The 19,812-nt window shown below is 28.7% G+C and overlaps 7 protein-coding genes across 7 annotated transcripts; 3 read left to right on the top strand and 4 right to left on the bottom strand.

The window, feature by feature from the left end:
• Positions 1–222: 222 nt before the first annotated feature.
• cand_016400 (uncharacterized protein) lies at positions 223–6,146 on the top strand (the record flags this gene model as incomplete). Its single annotated transcript, XM_067211874.1, has 3 exons — positions 223–2,976; positions 3,378–3,564; positions 3,622–6,146. The coding sequence occupies 3 exons, from the start codon at positions 223–225 to the stop codon at positions 6,144–6,146; spliced, it is 5,466 nt and encodes a 1,821-aa protein (XP_067069326.1).
• A 72-nt stretch (positions 6,147–6,218) lies between these two features.
• cand_016390 (uncharacterized protein) lies at positions 6,219–7,574 on the bottom strand (the record flags this gene model as incomplete). The annotated part of the gene is made up of 1 exon (XM_067211873.1): positions 6,219–7,574. One exon carries the CDS (start codon positions 7,572–7,574, stop codon positions 6,219–6,221), a length of 1,356 nt encoding a protein of 451 aa, XP_067069325.1.
• A 327-nt stretch (positions 7,575–7,901) lies between these two features.
• On the bottom strand, positions 7,902–9,044 carry cand_016380 (uncharacterized protein; the record flags this gene model as incomplete). Its single annotated transcript, XM_067211872.1, has 1 exon — positions 7,902–9,044. The coding sequence occupies one exon, from the start codon at positions 9,042–9,044 to the stop codon at positions 7,902–7,904; it is 1,143 nt and encodes a 380-aa protein (XP_067069324.1).
• A 323-nt stretch (positions 9,045–9,367) lies between these two features.
• On the bottom strand, positions 9,368–10,120 carry cand_016370 (uncharacterized protein; the record flags this gene model as incomplete). The annotated part of the gene is made up of 1 exon (XM_067211871.1): positions 9,368–10,120. The coding sequence occupies one exon, from the start codon at positions 10,118–10,120 to the stop codon at positions 9,368–9,370; it is 753 nt and encodes a 250-aa protein (XP_067069323.1).
• Positions 10,121–10,674: 554 nt separating this feature from the next.
• On the top strand, positions 10,675–15,666 carry cand_016360 (uncharacterized protein; the record flags this gene model as incomplete). Its single annotated transcript, XM_067211870.1, has 1 exon — positions 10,675–15,666. One exon carries the CDS (start codon positions 10,675–10,677, stop codon positions 15,664–15,666), a length of 4,992 nt encoding a protein of 1,663 aa, XP_067069322.1.
• Positions 15,667–16,303: 637 nt separating this feature from the next.
• cand_016350 (uncharacterized protein) lies at positions 16,304–18,628 on the top strand (the record flags this gene model as incomplete). Its single annotated transcript, XM_067211869.1, has 1 exon — positions 16,304–18,628. The coding sequence occupies one exon, from the start codon at positions 16,304–16,306 to the stop codon at positions 18,626–18,628; it is 2,325 nt and encodes a 774-aa protein (XP_067069321.1).
• Positions 18,629–18,653: 25 nt separating this feature from the next.
• cand_016340 (uncharacterized protein) lies at positions 18,654–19,694 on the bottom strand (the record flags this gene model as incomplete). The annotated part of the gene is made up of 2 exons (XM_067211868.1): positions 18,654–19,310; positions 19,380–19,694. 2 exons carry the CDS (start codon positions 19,692–19,694, stop codon positions 18,654–18,656), a joined length of 972 nt encoding a protein of 323 aa, XP_067069320.1.
• Between the last annotated feature and the right edge of the window lie 118 nt (positions 19,695–19,812).

Raw genomic sequence — 19,812 nt, 5'->3', positions numbered from 1 at the left:
AGATGGGTATTAGTAATAGATTACATCAAAAATAAAGGTAGAGAAAAAATTTTGAATGGATAGTATCGGGAGAGTAAAGAAGAAATTTGAAGTAAATGATATGTAAATATAGTATATAGAACTATTTATAGAAATTGTGGGACTATTTACTCAAAATTATCCAAAAAAAATTTTCTCACATAAAGGGATCTAGAATATAGGATTTTTGGAGAAAATAAAAAAATGAAAATATTAAACAACATTTTAGTATTATTTTGCAGTTTGTTCATATTAATTAATGGGAAGTATGAGAGATATGGATATAGATCTGAACTATCACCTGAAAAATCAAAACCAAGAGAAAAACCATTAACAAGAAATATTCCTTTAGCAGGAGGAATACCAATTAGAAAAAGAGTGAGATCACCTTCTCCACAAAAGAATGAGGGAAATTTTTCTGAAAGGAATCTTTCTGAAATAAGTCCTGATAAAAGTTCTGAGAAAAGTCTTAAAAGAGTTTCTAGAAGAAAACATAAGAATTATAAACAATATGATTTGAAGAGTGCAACTAGTATTGCAAAACCAGCTTTAGATAATTTTTTAACAGATACTACTGTTGGTAGTATGATGAATGATATGGATTTGATGTCTCAAGCTCCTGTTGAATTACAAACAAGTCCAATAATATCATTAGATGCAATCAAAAGAATATCAAAAACAAGACCAATAATAAAAAAGGAACCAATATTAAAAGAGAATTTATCAAAAGATAAATATACCAAAGTTAAGGTTAGATTTATATCTCCAAGACAAATAGGAGTTCTAGAAGTAGAAGAACCTCCAGAAAACCTAAAAGTTATGTTAGTGAATTTAACTAGACAATTTGAAAATAAGGAAAAAGCTTTAGATAAAGGAGCTGCAGAAGTTGCTTGTGCAAAATTTGAACCTTTGCTACATTGTGAGATAGTCAATGTAAATGGTAAATCTCGAAAACATTCAGTAAGTACAAAGTGGTCAGATAATAAAGAATATTCATGGAATACTGCACATGGATCATATGGTAGAGTTGTATTTGGTTATATAGAAGTTCCTAAAGAAGATGTTGTTTTACAAATTAGTCAATCTCCATTTACAAATTTTTTTAAAGTTCCATCCCAGTTATACAAAGTAAGAATATTATTTCATGGGGGTGGAAATTATGAGCCAAAATATCTCTTAGGTGGAACAAAAATTAGTGTAGTTATTAAATCACATTTTCGTAATTTATATGTAACAGCAGAAAAGATATGGGAAAGAGAAAGAGAAATGTATTATGCATTATCAAAAGAATTATGGACAAATGGGAATGGGGAATCTATAATCTATATACCTACTGTATTTAGTATTCATTATACTGATCCTGAAACAAATAAACAACAAGTTTTATTTCCTGATCTAAAAGGAAGAACTCAATTAGTTTCTGAGTTATTGATAATGGAACGTATATCTGGTTTAACAATGCATGAATTAGTTACATATATGCACGGAGAATTAATTAGAAATTGGTTAGATAATACTGATAAATGGTATTTGTGGCTTAAAGCATCATTTAAGCTACAATGGTTAATTTTTCATGCAATACAAAGTTTTTTTGCCTCTGGTTATTTGTTATATATGCATTGTGATTTAAATAGAAGTAATATAATAGTACATATCCCTAATTTAACAAATAATCATCAAAAAAATCTGGAGAATATTATTGCTTTGACAATTTGGGAAATTAGGATTATTGATATTTCATTTTGTTGGGTCCCATCAGTAAAATATTCTAGAAATATGGTGGGACCATGCAGGCAAATTAATAATTATGCTACTTTTTCAGATACAGATTTATTATCTCTTTCTACTCAAGAATGTATAAAAAGTGTATATATTGGTTTAAAATCGAAAAAGAATTCCCCGAAATATCAAAAAATGATGAAGATTGCCAAAGATATTGTAGATTCCCTTAATAATATTCCAGAATGGTGGAGTGTTACAGTATATTATCATACTCCTAATCCAAAATATTCACTTCGTTATAAACATAATAGATTAAATCAAGGTCATACTTTTAATGAGAGTATTGAGGGGTTAATGAAAGCTTGTGATTCTTTAGATGGAAGTGCTAGAAAACTGGGATTTAATCTTCCTTTTCAGTGTTTCTCACCAGAATCTTATTTGAGGGGATACTTACATCTTTCATTTCGGTTGAGTAAGCTAGGACTTTGTTTGAGGAAATCCATGGCTATAAATTCTTCTGTAATCACTATGAAGATACCTATAATGAGCTATTTTGATTTTGCCATAAGTGTATTGAATCTGGATTTTAGTTTGCGTGAAACATCACGTCAATGTGTAATAATGATACCCAAGATTATAGAATCTCCAGAAGGAAATAAAGTATCTATTTCAATTACATATACTTTGCCAGATATTATTTGTAGAGATATCAAAAATTGTGTAACAAAAATTGAATCACATAGATCATTTATAGGTGACAAAGTTCTAAAACCAGCCTTAGCTGTTGTTACTGCAGAAAATTATGAGTCAGATTTATGGTTAAATGAATTAATGGGAACTAAAAAGTATCAAATCCCACTTTTGCTATCTGGTATGAGAATTTATGGAAGATTTCAAGGTTTGGAAATGCCGGAACCATTTAATAAAGCTATGATCATGAATTTTATGAATTTGATTAATGATATGGCTCAAACTGTAGGAGTACAGACTCTAAATGAACAAAATATTATGGAATTATGTACCAAAGCTGAATCACAGCATAAATTAGAAACAATATTTACCATGAAAAATATTCAATTTTTAGTAAAATATGCTGAATCATATAAATTAGTTAGAATATGTCAAGTATTTTTTAAACTTCTTCCTAATACAGGTATATCATTGATAGATCAAAGTATCACTCAGGAAAATTCTAAGAAGTATTCAGATAGGGAAGTTTCTCAAATGTCTTTAAGAGTACGTCAATAGGGTAAGATAATTTTTTACAGGAATTATGGGATTAATTGGTATAAGGATTCAAGTAGGATTAGAAGATTACTAATAAAAAAAGTTCAATAGCATATAACTTGAAGTATTTGCAATATCTTTTAAATTTACCATTTTAATTTTTTTTTTAAATATAAAGTAATAAATAACTTAATATATAAATTGAATTATATGCTTATAATAGATAAATCTTATATCAGCTTGATTTTGTGAAAGTTTTACCTAAATAAGTATAAAGAAGATTAAGTTATAAATTTCAGTCCTACTATTTTCTATATCTTATATTTTATAATTCCTAATTTAAATAGAATTTTTATGGTTTATATTGAATGTTAATGAAATTATAAATTAAAATTAATCTTTTTTTTCAGACTTTTCCTAAGAGAAAATCAGATATTCCAGTAGATATTATTACAGAAGATAGTAATTCTGAACAAAAATTAGAAACAGCTAGTCTTTCAGAATTATATAAACAACAGCCTTATGAATCACTGATGTTCAAGAAGTATTATTTGCAAGATGCTGCACATTATCTTATTAAAAATCATCAGGATAAAGGTAGGTCATTAATTTATGACTTTTTCCTATTAAGTTTATATTTAATTTTTTTTTTAGAGTCAAATAAGGTTTTTGATATTAATTGTGATTCAAAATATGGCTTAATTTTGGTACCATTATTAGACTCATATAATGAAGATGAAGGGAATAAACAAGAATACAATACATTAAATAATGATATCAGTACTGATATAGGATACTCAAGAAACAAAAAACTAAAGGAAATGTTAATTTCTGAGACAAGGAAATATTCAAAACTTAAAGGTGTGGAAATGTTAAAGTATCAAAGCATTGAATTACTTTGCAGTGAAATAAGTAATCTAATTGATTGTGAAATAAATAAGAACTTACAAAAATCATTTAAAAATCTCTATAATAAAAATATGACAGTAATTCAAATATCAAATAGTGAGGGTATAATGAATATTTCTTGGAAATTCTTGCAAGGGAAATATGGTTCCGTAGGTTTTGGAATATTAAATGTCCCAAGTAGAATTGATGAAATATTCATAAAATCTTCACTTCTAGTTAATTCAAATAAAATTGAATATAAAGTAAAGAATATTGGAATATGGTTTTATGGAAATAATAAGCTATCCCCATCTTGGTTATTAGAAAAATCAAAATTTGTGATTTCAGTAAAAAGTCCCTTTAACAAGGTCCACTCTAAGGGGGAGAAGTATTGGAATAGAGAAAAAATTCTTAGTATTTTAGTAAGCTTAGAATTATGGACATCTTCAAAGGGGGATTTATATCAAATAGCTCCAAGTATATTTTCGATATTTTATAATGTCAAAGATTTTGAATCAGATCCCTTTAAATTGGGAGCTTCAATTCAAGATATACCTTTAGAAAGTGGAATACAAAAGAAAGGAATTACAAATACTTATGTGAGAAATATAAAACCCCTTTTTACGAATTATCTCTTTATGGAAAGGCTTCATGGAGAAACAATGAATAGTCTCTTATATTATTTGAGGAGTCGAAAACTTTTTGAGTGGTTAGAAGAGGATTATTCCATGACACGTTGGGATCTTTGGTATCATGCTATTTTAACATTATTATATCTCAGTATACATACAATTCAATCCTTTGCAGCTTCTGGATTTAGCTTATATATGCACTGTGATATCAATTTTGGAAATATTATTTACATATTACCTCCAATATCTCAATATAATCATGAATACAATCTTCTTAATATTATTAATATGAAACTTATTGATGTAAGAATTATTGATTATTCATTTTTGTATATATTTCATTATAGAGATAACCATAATGACTGTTTGGATATGAATAAACATGGAGAATCTATGGGGTTTGGAAGTTTCTTGGAAGAAAGAAACCTCCCAAATGTATGTAAAGAGGTTATTAATTCTGCTATTTTTAGTGACCCTAATTATATTTCAATTTTTATATCTGAGTTACTAAAAGGTAGTAGTATTCTATATAATATGGACAGAGTATTCCAAAAAAAAGAGCAAAATATGCAGAGTCAGGAGCTACAGATAGAGAATAATTTTTTATACATGGATAAATCTACATTATATAATAATAGAAATCCACTGGTAATATGGAATAATCAGGAAAATAAAGTCATAAGAAAGCTTAGTGAAATTCATCAAAATATTCAAGAACTTCCAGAATGGTCACAAATTGGTTTAAGTTTTATTCCAAATGATAATCCTTTTAAAAGATGGGTTTCTAAGAATCAAAATAAAGGTAAAATGGCTACTTTTAATCAAGGTATTGAAGCTTATATAGCTATATGTAATATTTTAGCTCCTACTTTTCTTCAGTCATATAGACGACTTGTTTCTCTAAATAATTTTGAGGTTATTTCTGAAATCTCAAGGTTTCCTTGCTTCTCATTGGAAAGTTATCTACGTGGTTATACATTTCTCTCTTACAATGTGGTAAAGTTAGCTCTATGTATGAGAAGAAGTAGTTCAAAAATTGGGGATTTAAGTGATTTTTTGCAAAAAAGACAACCAACTTATTTTCAATTTGCTACATTAGTATTGGAATATTATACATGGCTCATAATACATAATAATAATTTACAAGAATCAAAACATATGAATCCTGTTGTCCACCGTTCATTTTTTACAAAACTTAAAACACTTTGTAATGAAGAATCACTCAAATCTGATAAGAACTTTAATTTACAAGCAAATATAAGTTTTCAAGCAAAAAACTCAAGAAATATCTATTACAATATAAATGAAGATCAGGATAAACTCATTCGGAGATCTATTATGGAATTTAATTTACAACCTACATTCGCACTTATATTGCAAAGACTATGGTATAGAATACAAGGTCTTGTAACATTAAATAATAGTGAAGATCCCATAAAGATACTGTTGCTCCCTTTAATTGATTTCATGCAAAAGGAATTCACTGCAAAGGACGAATTACTAGATGACTTGATTTTATTAAATGCTTGTAATGAACTATATAATAGAGGTATTATCAAATCCATACTAAGAAGTGACTTATATATAACATTAGCTAGGATTGATAAATCTATTTGCGATACGCTAATAAAACCAGCTAATAATTTAAAAATATATTAAATTATTTTCATAGTATAGCATAGATAAATGATTTAAAATGATTATTTGATATTCTAAAAATTGTAATATTCTTTATATGAATGTTAACTTAGTAGTTAAATTATCCTTAAATTTATTTATTGAATCTAAGATATTATAATTCAAATCTTGTAATTCTATCATTCTATTTTCAAAAATCAAGTTTAAGTTCTTTTGTATCTTCTCATAATATTGAAGAGATTGACTTACAATCAAAAATGCTAACTCATAATAAGTTCCATCTTTTTCTAGATTAAAATATTTCTGAGATAGTAATTTTACCATTTCACGTGTCGAGTCCAATATATCTTGACAATATAAAACCTGTTTAATAATATAATTTACTATATCCTCTTTATCTGTCTCAACTATACAACTATTATCAATCTGAGTATTGTCAATAAATTTGGTAGAAATATCATATCTATCTAAATTCCTCTTTATATCTTCTAAATCTTTACAAGAAATCTCCTTATACATATTCTCCATTCTTAATAAAAGTTGTTGAATATTAAGTAAAATTACTGTATGATTACCTATATTATCATTTTGAGTTGTATTCATCATTGAATCTACAAAACTTAGGTAAGGAAATGAATCAATTGTACTAGGTGTAGTATCAGGTTCACTTTTAGTTACAAAATCCGATAATTCTGTCAGTGCAATAAAATTATTAGAATCTTCATAAATATTATCTTTTAATTCATTATTTTTATCATCGGGTTTTACTTCATTTATATATTGTTTAGTTGTACTATTCTCACAAATTAGGCTAGATAAATCTCCCTTATTTTCCACACAATCTGAAATATTAATCAATTTCGATTTACTCTTAAATGAAACTATGAAACTAGACTTTTTCTTATTAAACGTATTATGAATCAAATCAGATATTTTAGATACTTCTAAAGTAATTTTTGTACATATTTTCTCTTTTGTTTTCATACAATTTAACCTAATTAAAGATAAACTTTCTTGAAAATGAGCATTTAGATCACTTTGAAATTGACCTGATATATATTTCTTAAATTTTCTCGTTTTCTTAGGTCTTTGTAATATAATAGGATCAACATTTGATAAATTCACAATTTTATCTTTATGATTAGATTTTCTGAAAATTTTATGTATTCCCAATTTAAGATTCTCATAGTTTGTCTTTATAGACATTTTGATATTCTCCATAAATTTTAGTATCCTCTGTTTTTTTGTTATCTTCTGAGTCTTATTTTGTAGTTCTGACTCACTGTCCTCTTCAATAACTGTACCAATATCGAAATTATAACTTTTCATTTTTAATAGGGGCACATTAACTCTCATCAGCTGATTTCTATTTATTAATTTATATTGTCTAATATTTGGAGGTAGAGATTGACAAAAATTAGAGTTAGAATCTGGACTATTACATTCCATACTATCAATTAAGTATTATACTCAAATATCAGTTGATATATATATATATTAAAACTATTGTAATAGTCTTAGTTTTATATTTCTTTAATGTCCCTAATTTTATCGTATTACGTTCTATAAATGTAGCTACTAGAGCAAAATCTAGCTCCTAAAAATTTTATTGTGTGGAACCCGCTATAGGCGGCAAATATTCGTAATTGTAAGTTAACTAAATTAAGAAAGAAAGTTAAGTATAATAATCACATAATATTTTCATAGTGAATATTAAGATCAGATCTACAATAATACTTGTGATACTTAAGATTATAAATACTTTACAATATTATCTTATTTAGGGTCCTTTATTGACCATTTATCTGGAATAGGTTTGAATGGATCTAATCCACAAGGTAGGGGAAGCCAGGATGCTCCAGTACAATTAATTAATGCTTGTGAGCACTTTTCCTTATGACATTCTTGACATTTCTTATTACATGTAGTTGAGAAACATGGGCCTTTACAGTTATTACTGCCACATAATACTGATTCAGCATAACAAGTTGAACATAATTCAGATAATACCAAATTATTTTTTGTAAAAGTCCTCTTCATAATACATTTCTTTGTTCCAGTATACTTTCCAAGAGAAGATCTACCACACTTCATAACTGCAGTTTGAAAAGTATCTTTTTCAGTACCAAATATAATTGATATATCAGAAAAGTTAATACAAGAACCTTTACTTTCTTGAGTAATAGGTGGATATGGTGTTGATAAAGTAGTTGTTTGTAAAATTGTCTTTATATTACTCCATTCCACATCAGGTATATTTTTACTAATAATGGTAGTATTAGTCATTGTTGTCTGATGTTCTGAATCACCAACTTTAAACGCAGACATATCACTAACTACACTATTAATTTCTTTTTTTTCAATATCATCTTGAGAAACTTGTTCTACTGTATCTTCTGATGACTCAGTTATTGAATCATAATCATCATCTAAATTAATAAGTTTTATTGGTCTATATTGCATAGATTCCTTTTCTACTAAATCTTCACTAACTGTAGGTACTTCATTTTGTAGTTTCTCTAAATTTTGATCTATATGACTATTATCAAATTGTTTAATTAATTCACTGACAGTTCTATTGCGATCTTCAAGTAATTCTGTGGGTGAAGATGTAATAACTGATGTCTTCGTAAATTCTGTAGTACCTAATTTTGTACGAGGCAAATAACTTTTTGGAACACTAGTAGACTTTTTGTGTACAAAATCTGAAGCATATAAAATCGGAACATTATTTTTTGAAGATGTACTATATTTATCATTAGAACTAGGTATAATTAATACAAATAATGTCTCAACTTTACCATTCTCACTTTTCACTTCAATTGTATCAAATTCTAAACAATGTATATGAATAAATAGATCAGTACAGAGTAAGAATAAGAATGAGTATACAATAAGGGACCACTGGGGCTTAATCATTATTGTATAACCTTGATATTAAAAAATTTTCTAGTTAAGAGTTTTATATAGACACTACTTGTCATTCCCTACTAATACTTACGACAGATCCGAATAGTTACCTAAAAGGAGACATGCCGCTCCATTAAGATATTAGCAACTCAATAAAAATACTTGTCGAGTACTACGATATGATTACTTGGTAATATAATATCCTAATTAATTGTATATAGAATATATTATTAATAATTTAATATATATAAGATATAGGATATTTCATATTAGTTAAGTAATTTTTATTAATACAAAAAAAAGAGTAAAAGAAGATATTAATATCTAGACAATTAATGAGGTTCTTTAGTTTTAAAGTTATCTGGTATGGGACTATGTGGACTTAGACCACATGGAAATGGTAACCATTTGGTACCTGCACATTTATTAAGGTTTTTTGAACAATAATTAAGTGAACACTTCTGACATTTAGCTACACATGTATTAGCAAAACAATGATGTGCACAGTTACTTCTTCCACATGCAACTGTAGCAGACCAACAGTTAATACATCCTTCACTTAATTTATATTGACCAAAAAGTTCAACTTTAGATAAACATGACTTTGTAAGTTTAAAATTTCCAAGGGATTTTCTTGAGCACTTTATCATTACTTTCTGGAATTCATCTCGGCCTACACCAAATATAATTGCAGCGTCAGAAATCTTGTTAACACATGCTCCAACTGAATCTTTTGTAAATGGTGGTTCTGGTGAAATATAAGTTGTATTATTCATAGCTCCTTCAATAAGATACCATGGATCCTTAAAATCAGTATCACTAATTACAGTAGTACTTGTTTCTGCAATAAAGCCTTCACTAATTTTTGTTTTAGGTGTTCTTACTTCCAAAGTAGAGTTGCTAGAATTAGAAGGAGTTATTGTATAACCATTAGTTAAATTAGTAGTATCTAATGTTATATTACTATTATTTGTAATGTTTGTAGTATAACCAGCAATAACTGGTTCATAGATAATAAGTTCAGCACTTAGTATCCAAAAGTTAAATACTAAAACCAAGGATAGAATACAAAAAGATCGATGCATAATTTTTTTTAAAGAAGAAAAGAATGACCACTTTTGTTGTATCTGTAATAGATATGTAGTGTTAATTGAAATAATAGTGGAGAAACGATCAAGTAAGTCAGCCAAATTGTGGTTATAGCGGTTTAAGTGTAGTACTATTTTCATTATTATAGGTTATAACACTACTTTTTTTTACAAAATAAAAAAAGTTTAATACTATTTCTCTTTCAATTTTATTTCTAAACATAACTTGATTAGTATAAGTTAAAATAAAACTAATTATATTTTTAATTTTTTAATTATTTAGAAGTAAAACAAATATAAAGGCGCTATTTTTATAAAAAACTTATCCCGCCTTCGTGAGGGACAATGCTGATCTAAAGTAATTAATAGATTATACATGTATAGGAATTAAGATCAAGAAATACTGAGAGGTTAGGGAATATAAATATTATATTTCTTTCTATAATAGATAAAATTAAAAAAAGTAGGTAATTAGGAAGATAACAGAGTTGGTTGCGAATTATATAGTGAGGATTCTACCAGATTACAACGTGTTAACTGTGTTTTATATAATGGCAAAGATAGAATTTATAAGCAGAAAGTATACCATATGGTATTTGTTATGTTTTGCATTGTTATATCTAACTGTAGCTAGGTCTTCTTCATCTAGTTATGAGCAATCTGAATCATCAGATTCAACACCAGATGGTTCAAGTGAAGGAAGTCAGTCTTCTGATCTCTCAATTGACTTTTTGGATACTTCTGTTGCCTTTCCACCACCACCATCTTCTTTTAAAGATCCAAATGATAATAAAAGGTTTTCTCATAAGGAATTATTACCTTCTATGCCGAAATTTAGAGGTCTAGTTGGTGAAGTTGAAGAGGTATCGGAGAAAGCTGTTTCACCATTTAAAACTCCTAAAAAGAAGGAATCCAATACTAATGGATCTGGACCTTTTGATTTTATTCATATCATGGATAAGGGTATTCCATCAAATATGCCATTTATAGTTACGCTTCCAAATGAGCCTGAGAAGATTAAACTTCGTGACATGAAGGCGAAATTAGACATAAATATTGAACCCGAAGTAAGTTTCACTGAATATGAGATTGGAAAAGATATTAGAAGAGATTCCCAATTTTATTATGAGTTAAAAGAAAATCTATTTAATGATAAGAAGATTCATAAGGAAGTGACAGAAGTAGTTAGGAATGCAGAGGAATATAGAGCTAGTATTGATTCTAATATAAGGTCATTAATTACATCTGTTAATCAGATTAAACATCTTTATGAAGATATGGAAGCTAAATTCAAAAAGATGAAGAAATCTAATATTCCAGAAGAATCATTAATTGCTCATGAGGATGAGATAGCTCGTCTTAAGTTAAAATATCAAGAAAGTTACGGTTATTTAATGTCAGAAAAAAGAAAAAGAGATGCTGCAATTGATATTATTATGAAATCTAAACAACAGTTACTTAATATTGATGAGAGGATAAAGCGTACTCAAGAAAAGTTGAATGTTTTTGAGAATCAATTAGATATTCATGAAAATTCAAGTGTTCCGACTGATGAACTTGAAATATTGCAAGAAACTGAGATTGAGACTAAACAGGGATACCTCCCAGATGAAGTTTCTATTGCACCTCACCGTAACGATGTGGATATTTCAGCTAGAAGTTATGATGAATCATTAATGTTGGAAGCAGAAGAATCTACTGGTGTTCCTGAAATGAGTTCTCAGAGTCCTCAGAATTCCCAAAATCAAATATTCGATATTGCTGCTGATGAGTCTTTGAATTCATTAAATCCTCACTTGTCAGGGTCACCAGTTGCTTCGTTGACACCATCTCCAGTTATTCCTTTAACACCATCTCCAGATTCTTCAACATTATCTCAAGTTTCTTTAAAATCACCTCCAGTTCCTCCACCACAATCTCCAGTTCCTTCAACACCATCTCCAATTATTTCACCACAATCTCCAATTATTTCACCACAATCTCCAGTTCCTTCAATTCCTATAAGTCATTCATTACCTCAAACTTCAGGTTCTGATTTAGGATCAGAATTCGATATTTACAAATTTGTACAATTTGCATTAACTTCTTATTCTTCATCCATTTCTGAGGGTGAATATAATCAAAGAGTAGAAGAATTGGCAAAAAGAATTAATATTATAAATTTTGCTATGAGTTGTATTTATGAAGTTACTGAATTTTTTCTCTTTCTCTCTTTGGATGATTCATCAGAATCAAGTTATACTGCAGCAGATGCTTTAAAAGTATGTAGACAAATATGGCGTGATTCTTTTCATTCAATGGTTAAACATTACGTTACCATTCCTCCTGCAACTTTGCGTACTTTATTTAAAACTGCAATTCAACAACACTCAGAAGCAGTTAAATCTTTATCTAACTTCTATAGAGAGGATCAATTTAATACTATGGTTGAATCAATTAATATTGAATCTTTTGAATCATGTAAAACTATTGTTGATAATTTGTTTAAAGAAGCAGATTTTTCTGAAGAAGTAATTACACGCATTTGTATAACAATGCAGGAAACATATAAAAAATATTCAAGGCACATTAAAGATCATGCTGCTTTAATAAATTATGCATCGAGAATTGCCGTTTACTCTGTTATTCCATATTCTTATGATACAGCTCCATTTCAACATAATAATGATTTAGATCAAATGATTAAACGCTTTTCATTCAAATCTCTTTCTTCTTCTTCAACTTTTTATTCACAATGTTTGGAACATTATTCAGCTGTATATGGTCCTAATAGTACTTATGAAATGGCTCATAAGATAGTACAAGAAATTTGTACATCAGTCCAAAGCTTATTTAGTAAGGCTTTACCACATGGAGTGAATGTTGTTATCTTTTCGACGAAACAGGTTCCAACAGAAATGATTCCATTATTTAGTGGAGCAACTGAGATGGTATTTTATCGTTATAAATCTCAGTCAGATATATTAATACCAAAAGAATCTTCGGAATCTTCGTTAGATCCTGGCGTTCCTGCTGATTTATCACCTGAATTACAGTTGACATTAAATATTTTAGATCAACAATCTAAAACTCAAGACTTCTTACAAGAGCAGCAGACACAATTAAAACAAATTTTAGAGAAACCTTTAAATTCGGATGATACACATCAAATTTTAAATGTGCTTGCTTCTTTAAATTCTAAACAGCGTGAAATTGAAAGGAATTTAGCTGTAACATCTCCAACGATAACTCAAATAATTTCTGGGTTTCGGGAATATTCCCAGTCATTACCTTCAATTCCAATGTCATCTGCTGGTACTGCTGAGATCTCTACAGTAGATACATCTATGGTTCAGAATTTTCTAAAAGCAGTAGAAAATCAAAGGCAATTATTAGATCAACAACAAGAACAGCTTTTAATTTTAATGCAGCAACCATCTCTATCTCCAGCTGATAGAAGTATGACGTCAATGCTTCTATCTGACACTGAATCTCGTAAAATAAATTTATCTAATCAAGTTGAAGCAAGTTTTCAATCATTTTCTATGGCATCTCCACTTTCTCCTGAGTCTCCTTTATCTTCAGTATCTCAAACTGGTATCTTATCGCATGACAATTCAGCTTTGAGTGATGCTATTAGTAATTTAAGGATTCTATTTATGGAGGTAACAGCTACAAGTGAAGAGGTTTCAAAAATTCTTTCAGGGATTTCAGCTAGTACTTTATCTCCAGAATCTCATAATGCAGTAAATTCCTTAAATAAGAAAATTCAAAAAGTTAATTCAAAATTGGGTAGTATTAATAAGAGACTACAAAAACCTTCAAATTATATTACAAGAATAGAAGATGCTGATGAAATTAATTCAATTTTGATGAGGTTACTCAGTTCGATTAAAGTATATATGAATAAATGTAAAAAAATTGAAAGATCAGGTTTAGGATTTAGTACTATATCATCAGCTGATATAACTCCACCTGAATCTCTATCTCCTTTATTAACAGATTCTGTTAAAGAGAAATTTCCTTCTCCTCAGTTTGTTGCAAAAATTTCTTCAAATATAGTAAGAACTCAAAATAATCAAGGTCATATTAAGGAATTTCTGGATATTATGGCAACTAGAAGATTAGCTGAAAAGGAGAGGAAAAAATTGAAGAAGTTGTTTGATGATTCTGGAGAAAGATTACGGTCTATTGTTAGAAATATTACTAGGTTAGCAGCAAATTCTAATTCAGATCAATTGTTGAACTTTGCAGATAGGTTTAATTCTACATTAGTTGATATCTTTATAAATCAACAGAATTTATTAAAAACATATTTAGCTATATCGGGAAGGGGGGAGAATTCACAAGATGGTATAAGTATTAATCAAGCTGTTGTAAAATTAACAAATGGTCTTTCAGAAATAATGAATTATTTGGGGACTAACAAATTTGATGAGACAACATATAGTCCTAGCCCATTATTAGATAACCAATTGTCTTCTATTTCTACTTCACCTTTATCTCCCAAGTCAGGTCGTAATATTACAAAATCTCCAATCTCTAGATTTGGTTCTTCAGAAATAGTTCCAAATTTTAGAATGTTACCTATTGAGTCGCCAATGGTGAAAATTTCTGCTCCAGGACAAAAGTCGAATAATAGATTACAATTGCCAGTTATTCCATTGTTTCGAAAGCCTCATATTGAGAAACCAATTTATGAATATAATAAAAGTCGAAAGGATTCAAGAGGAGTACCTATTGTTGCTGGTCCATTGGCCGGTTCTAATGTTGGGCAAAAGGCCCTTTCTTACGTTGAGAAGGCTCTTAAAAGGCAACAAACTTCTGGGATATATCCTCAAGGGTTTAAGATTCAAGGGAGTAATATTTACAAGCAATTACCTATATCTGTAATTTCTCCACTTTTAGGATCAAATACTTCCACAACCACAAAGATTATGAATCGTGATATATTTTGTATTAAGTATGGTTATAAATCAATGAGTATCTCTTCTCATCATCGTGCTTATCGTTTATTTGCTAAGGCTCCAAAAATATTACCAAAAGGAGTTGTTATGGACAGAAGATCAGCATGTGATATCGCATTTAAAATAAGTGAAGTTAATACATTGCAAGGGTGTACCAATATTATCTATCCTTCCTTAGTTAACTTAGGTTATTCAATATCAGGTCATAGAGCTCAAAAGGTTTGTCAAGCTATTTTAGTTGAGAGTAGTACAACTAATATTGGGGGGGATTGCTCTCAATTTGTAAGTCATAGAACTAAGTCGAAATATAACTTTACTCCACTTGAAAATGAACGGGCAACTAAAATGTTTCTAAATTTCAGCAGATTAGGTAGTGAAGTAGGAGTGAAGACAGTTCAATTAAGCCACCATACAATATGCGATTTTGTTGAATCAATGAAATTAGTCTTATTCCCTGGTGAGAAATTCGAATCTTATCGGGCTTACGAGTGTTTAGGTGCATTTGAACAGCATTTATTGCTCGAATCAGCAAATTTAACAGAGAATCACATTAGGGGCATATTAAAGGCATGTCAAGATTCTGGATTTAAATTGTAGGCAATTAACTGGTAATACTTTAACAAGCAATGCTATTTAACAGATTCGATTAGTTGTTTATATAGTCTTCTCAGTTATCCATGGGTCAGATTTCATAAGAAATCTATCTATGATGTGGGGCAAGAGAATATGAATAAGCATCGATTGCAAGAGCAGGATAAGGATTAATAGATAGGATAAACAAACTTTAAACCTTAAGTTAAAAAAAAATTGTCACTTTGTCTATTTAAAACAAATATCACATAATTCTAAATTTTGTTTTTAATACTTGATAGTATTATTGGTTGTAATAGCCGATAATAGCATGTTATTGTGGAGATACATGAAGTATTATCACTTCAATTTTAGAGTACGTTAGGCGGTTTGAGTTTATAGCGCGTTATTCGTTATATTAGATCTAAGTTATAGATGGTGTAAATGTTTTACCCAGGTTAACGATCTATTAACCCCTATATTTTTACTGAAGAAACGAATATATATTACTTAGGTATGAAAGGGTAGCTTAAAATATTAAGCATGGAATGATAATTTTTGTTTATCTTGTACATTCAAGTATACTTCCATTACAGTTTTGGAGTGGTTTGTTAATATTTTAATTGAGATGTTTCAAAAGTGTTACATTTTAATTTTAAGTATTATGTGTGTATGTTATATATCTAAATTAAGATGTTTCGTAATAGCATCCGGAAATTTTGATGGACTTAATAATTATAATTTGGAATATGGAAATACTGGTAGCAACAATAATTCAATATTTCCATTTACAAAATTGACTAATTTTTATACAAATGAAATATATTATATGGCTGTTAATCATTTCCAATGTATTAAAAAAGCTTCTATAGAGGCACATAAATACATTAAAAACAATGTAGAAGTGAACTCTATAAGAATTTATAGGCGAGTAAGGATAACACTTCAGCAGAAGAGTTATGCATATATTTCTGGTGAGCAATTAAAGTTATTAAATCCTTTAAGTAATATGTATCCAATGGTTTTGGATGAAGTAGATAATTCAGCTCAAACTTTGTGTCCTTATAGATACTTTATTATACCGAATAACAAATTTAACATAGACGATAAATTACCAAAAGATTTAGTTCGTGAATTTGATGATTTATTATTAGGATCTGGGACAATAGCTATATTTATATATGAGGGAATTTGGTATATTTATGAGGGTTTGGGATATTATTCACCTATAAGATTATTTGAGAATCTTTCTCAAAAAGGAATATTTGCATATTCTGGTTTAAAGCAAAGTATTCATTATATATATGTGACAAGCATAGAAAAAAATAGTAAGATCATTGAAGGTAATGATAAAGATATTGAAGTAATTCTTCAAGAGTTTATTTTTAGGAGGTCTCTTATTTCTATAGAAGAGAAGCTGGAAGATGAAAAGTTAGAGATGAAAGCTAGACAACGAGTTATACTTAGAACAAAAATAGAAGAAGACTTAAAGAGACAACGCTTATTATCTTATAAGAAATTAAGTGATTTAGAGTGTAATAATTGCATAGATATATTTCAATGTCCTCAATGTAATAAAGAGATCTTTCCTTCAGAGAACGAAGTGGAATTTCATACTGCGGCAATATTGACTAAAAAGGGAGTATGGTATGAAGATATAATTAAACCTTCAGTATCATTAAATATTAAGTCACCTTTTTATACCTTAGAGAGAAAAAAATTTGAAGAATTATGTTTTGTAAGAGTAGAAGACTCAAAAAAGAAATTACAATGTAACTTGATTTCTCAGAAGGTAAGTAATACAGATAATGTTGATATATCAGAAGTTTCACCAGTATCACAATCAACTGGTTATGAAGAATTATTGCCTATTGAAGTTAGTGAACAATTACCACAAGCTTTGGAACATTCAATTGGCAATACTAGTCGCGAAACATCAGTAACCTTATTAGAGGGTTCTCCAATATTTCAAGAACTATCAGTTCAACTTTTATATAAAGATCCTCTAGTACTTGGAGTGCATTCAGTTGAAGAATTTAAAAGTGACTCTTTAGATAAGATTAAATTAATAGAAGAATCAGAGAGTAAAATTCCTCCAGAGCTTGTAGAATTAGGAAAACATCCACTGTATAATACTTTGTTAAAGCCTAAAGAGTTGTCAAGCTCATCAGCTATAAAAAATCTACCAGCATCTATAGAGTCTTCTGATAAACTACATTCTAAATCAGGTTTCACCAAACCTTCAGTAAAATTATTTGTTAAAAATTCCTTAAAACCTCGAGAATTTTCATCTTTTTTAGATCAAAATATCAAAAAATCACATGAATCTCCATCTTTATATTTAAAGGATTTGGATAATTCCATGGTATCTGGAAAAATTTCAGTAAATCAACCAAAGCCTTGCAATAAGTATTACCCCAAATTTATATTAGACACTGTAGATAAATCTACTGAAACAGCATCTATACAGGCTATAGAAAAATTTACTAAATATTTAAGTCCTTTATTTAACTTATTATATTTTGGAAATAATAAATATGAGTATAGAAGAATTTATGATTCAATGCTATTTTGGGGCTTCCAAAATGGATCTAATCATTTGACAAGGTTATCAAATATATTATGTAAAAAATCTTTAGATTTAAACGGATATAAACAAAATCAACCTGTTCTTCAAAATAGAATATATCAGAAAGCTTCTCATATATTAGCTACAAATTCAGTACATCGAGATAACACTATAACTAAACCATTATATTTTAATTCTAGTACAGCATATAATAGACATAACTCAAATGAACTACTGAGAATTAAACGGAGTTCAATTACAAAGCCTAGATCAATAAGGCCATCAAGAAAGAAGATAAAAAGGAGGTATCCAAAAAAAACTGTTACCTCTAAGCTTAAATCAGTGAAAAAGTCATATGAAGATTCATTGATACCACACACTAGGAAAAGAAGAAAACAAAAGATGAAAAGACAAATTTAACAATATATATAATAAATTAGAAGTCCTATTTTATATTCCTAATTATATCTCTTATAGATTTATCTGGAGTATTAATTCTTTTAGAAAGTTCTTTGTAAGTAGACTTGATGCAAAATACCTGTAAAAAGGGTTCCATTTTACTTATAGGGAAAAAGGCAAAATCTTTGAAATTCTTGTGAATATTAAATAACCCAATACCAGCACAATAAGAACGGATGACTTCGCTGAATATTTTAGGATTATCTTCTGAGGAATTTATTGTACATACTAGTATTCCTAATACAGAAAACATTGTAGTTGTAAATGAATGCTTGTTCAAAAACCTATTGATCATACAGTCACTATTTAAGTATTCAGTAGATAAATAGTATACAATCTGATATTCCACATTATTATTTCTAGCTCTTTGTTCTCTATTAAGTTTAATATTCTTTGAAGTAAATAATTTACTTGGAAATAGTTGAGCTTGATTATTTGGAATTTTGGGATAATAAAAAGGTACATTTGGATGGGGAGGAAAAACAGGAAAGCATATTTGAGTTACAAATTCTTCATTATTTCTAATTGAAATGTTATCTGCTGATGTAAGAGGATAAGGTAGTTGTACTGTACCATAGCAGACAGATTGAACTATTGATTCTATAGTAGTGTTGTTATCCATACATTGTAACCACCCTATATCCTAAAATTTTAATGGAAAAAGAATTATTATGAAGATTCAAAAAAAAAAACTTCTAGTGATTAAACTTACATCCTCTTTATCTACTAATATAGGAAATGGTAAATTTACAAATTTATAATTAAATATGCAAGAGTAATCATGTGCCAAGTGAAGAGCAACAACATATGCAGCTATAGAATTGTAATAATTTTGAATATATTTGTACAACTTTTCACTTCGAACCTTTCCTTCCCTAATTTTGTTGGGTCTTAAAAGGTGAGCTGCTTTAGGTCTCAGTGGAGTAAATATACCAGAGTTTTCTGAGTTTACATCCAAACAGTATATGAGGGCTAAGTTCAGAGAGTATACCACTAGATATAGAATTATTTGGAGAAATCTTACCATCTGCACTTATTATAATTTGGCTGAAATCGATATTGCGGGACATTCCCATGATGTACGCATTTGACGTCTTGTTATTAGTAGTGTAGAACATTACTATTCCATAAAGTTTCTAGTTTAT

This window comes from Cryptosporidium andersoni, assembly GCF_001865355.1.
Source record: "Cryptosporidium andersoni isolate 30847 chromosome Unknown contig_9, whole genome shotgun sequence".
NCBI classification, from domain to species: Eukaryota; Apicomplexa; class Conoidasida; order Eucoccidiorida; family Cryptosporidiidae; genus Cryptosporidium; species Cryptosporidium andersoni.
Note: the sequence above shows the minus strand (reverse complement) of the source record. Positions and strands in the feature narration are given on the sequence as shown.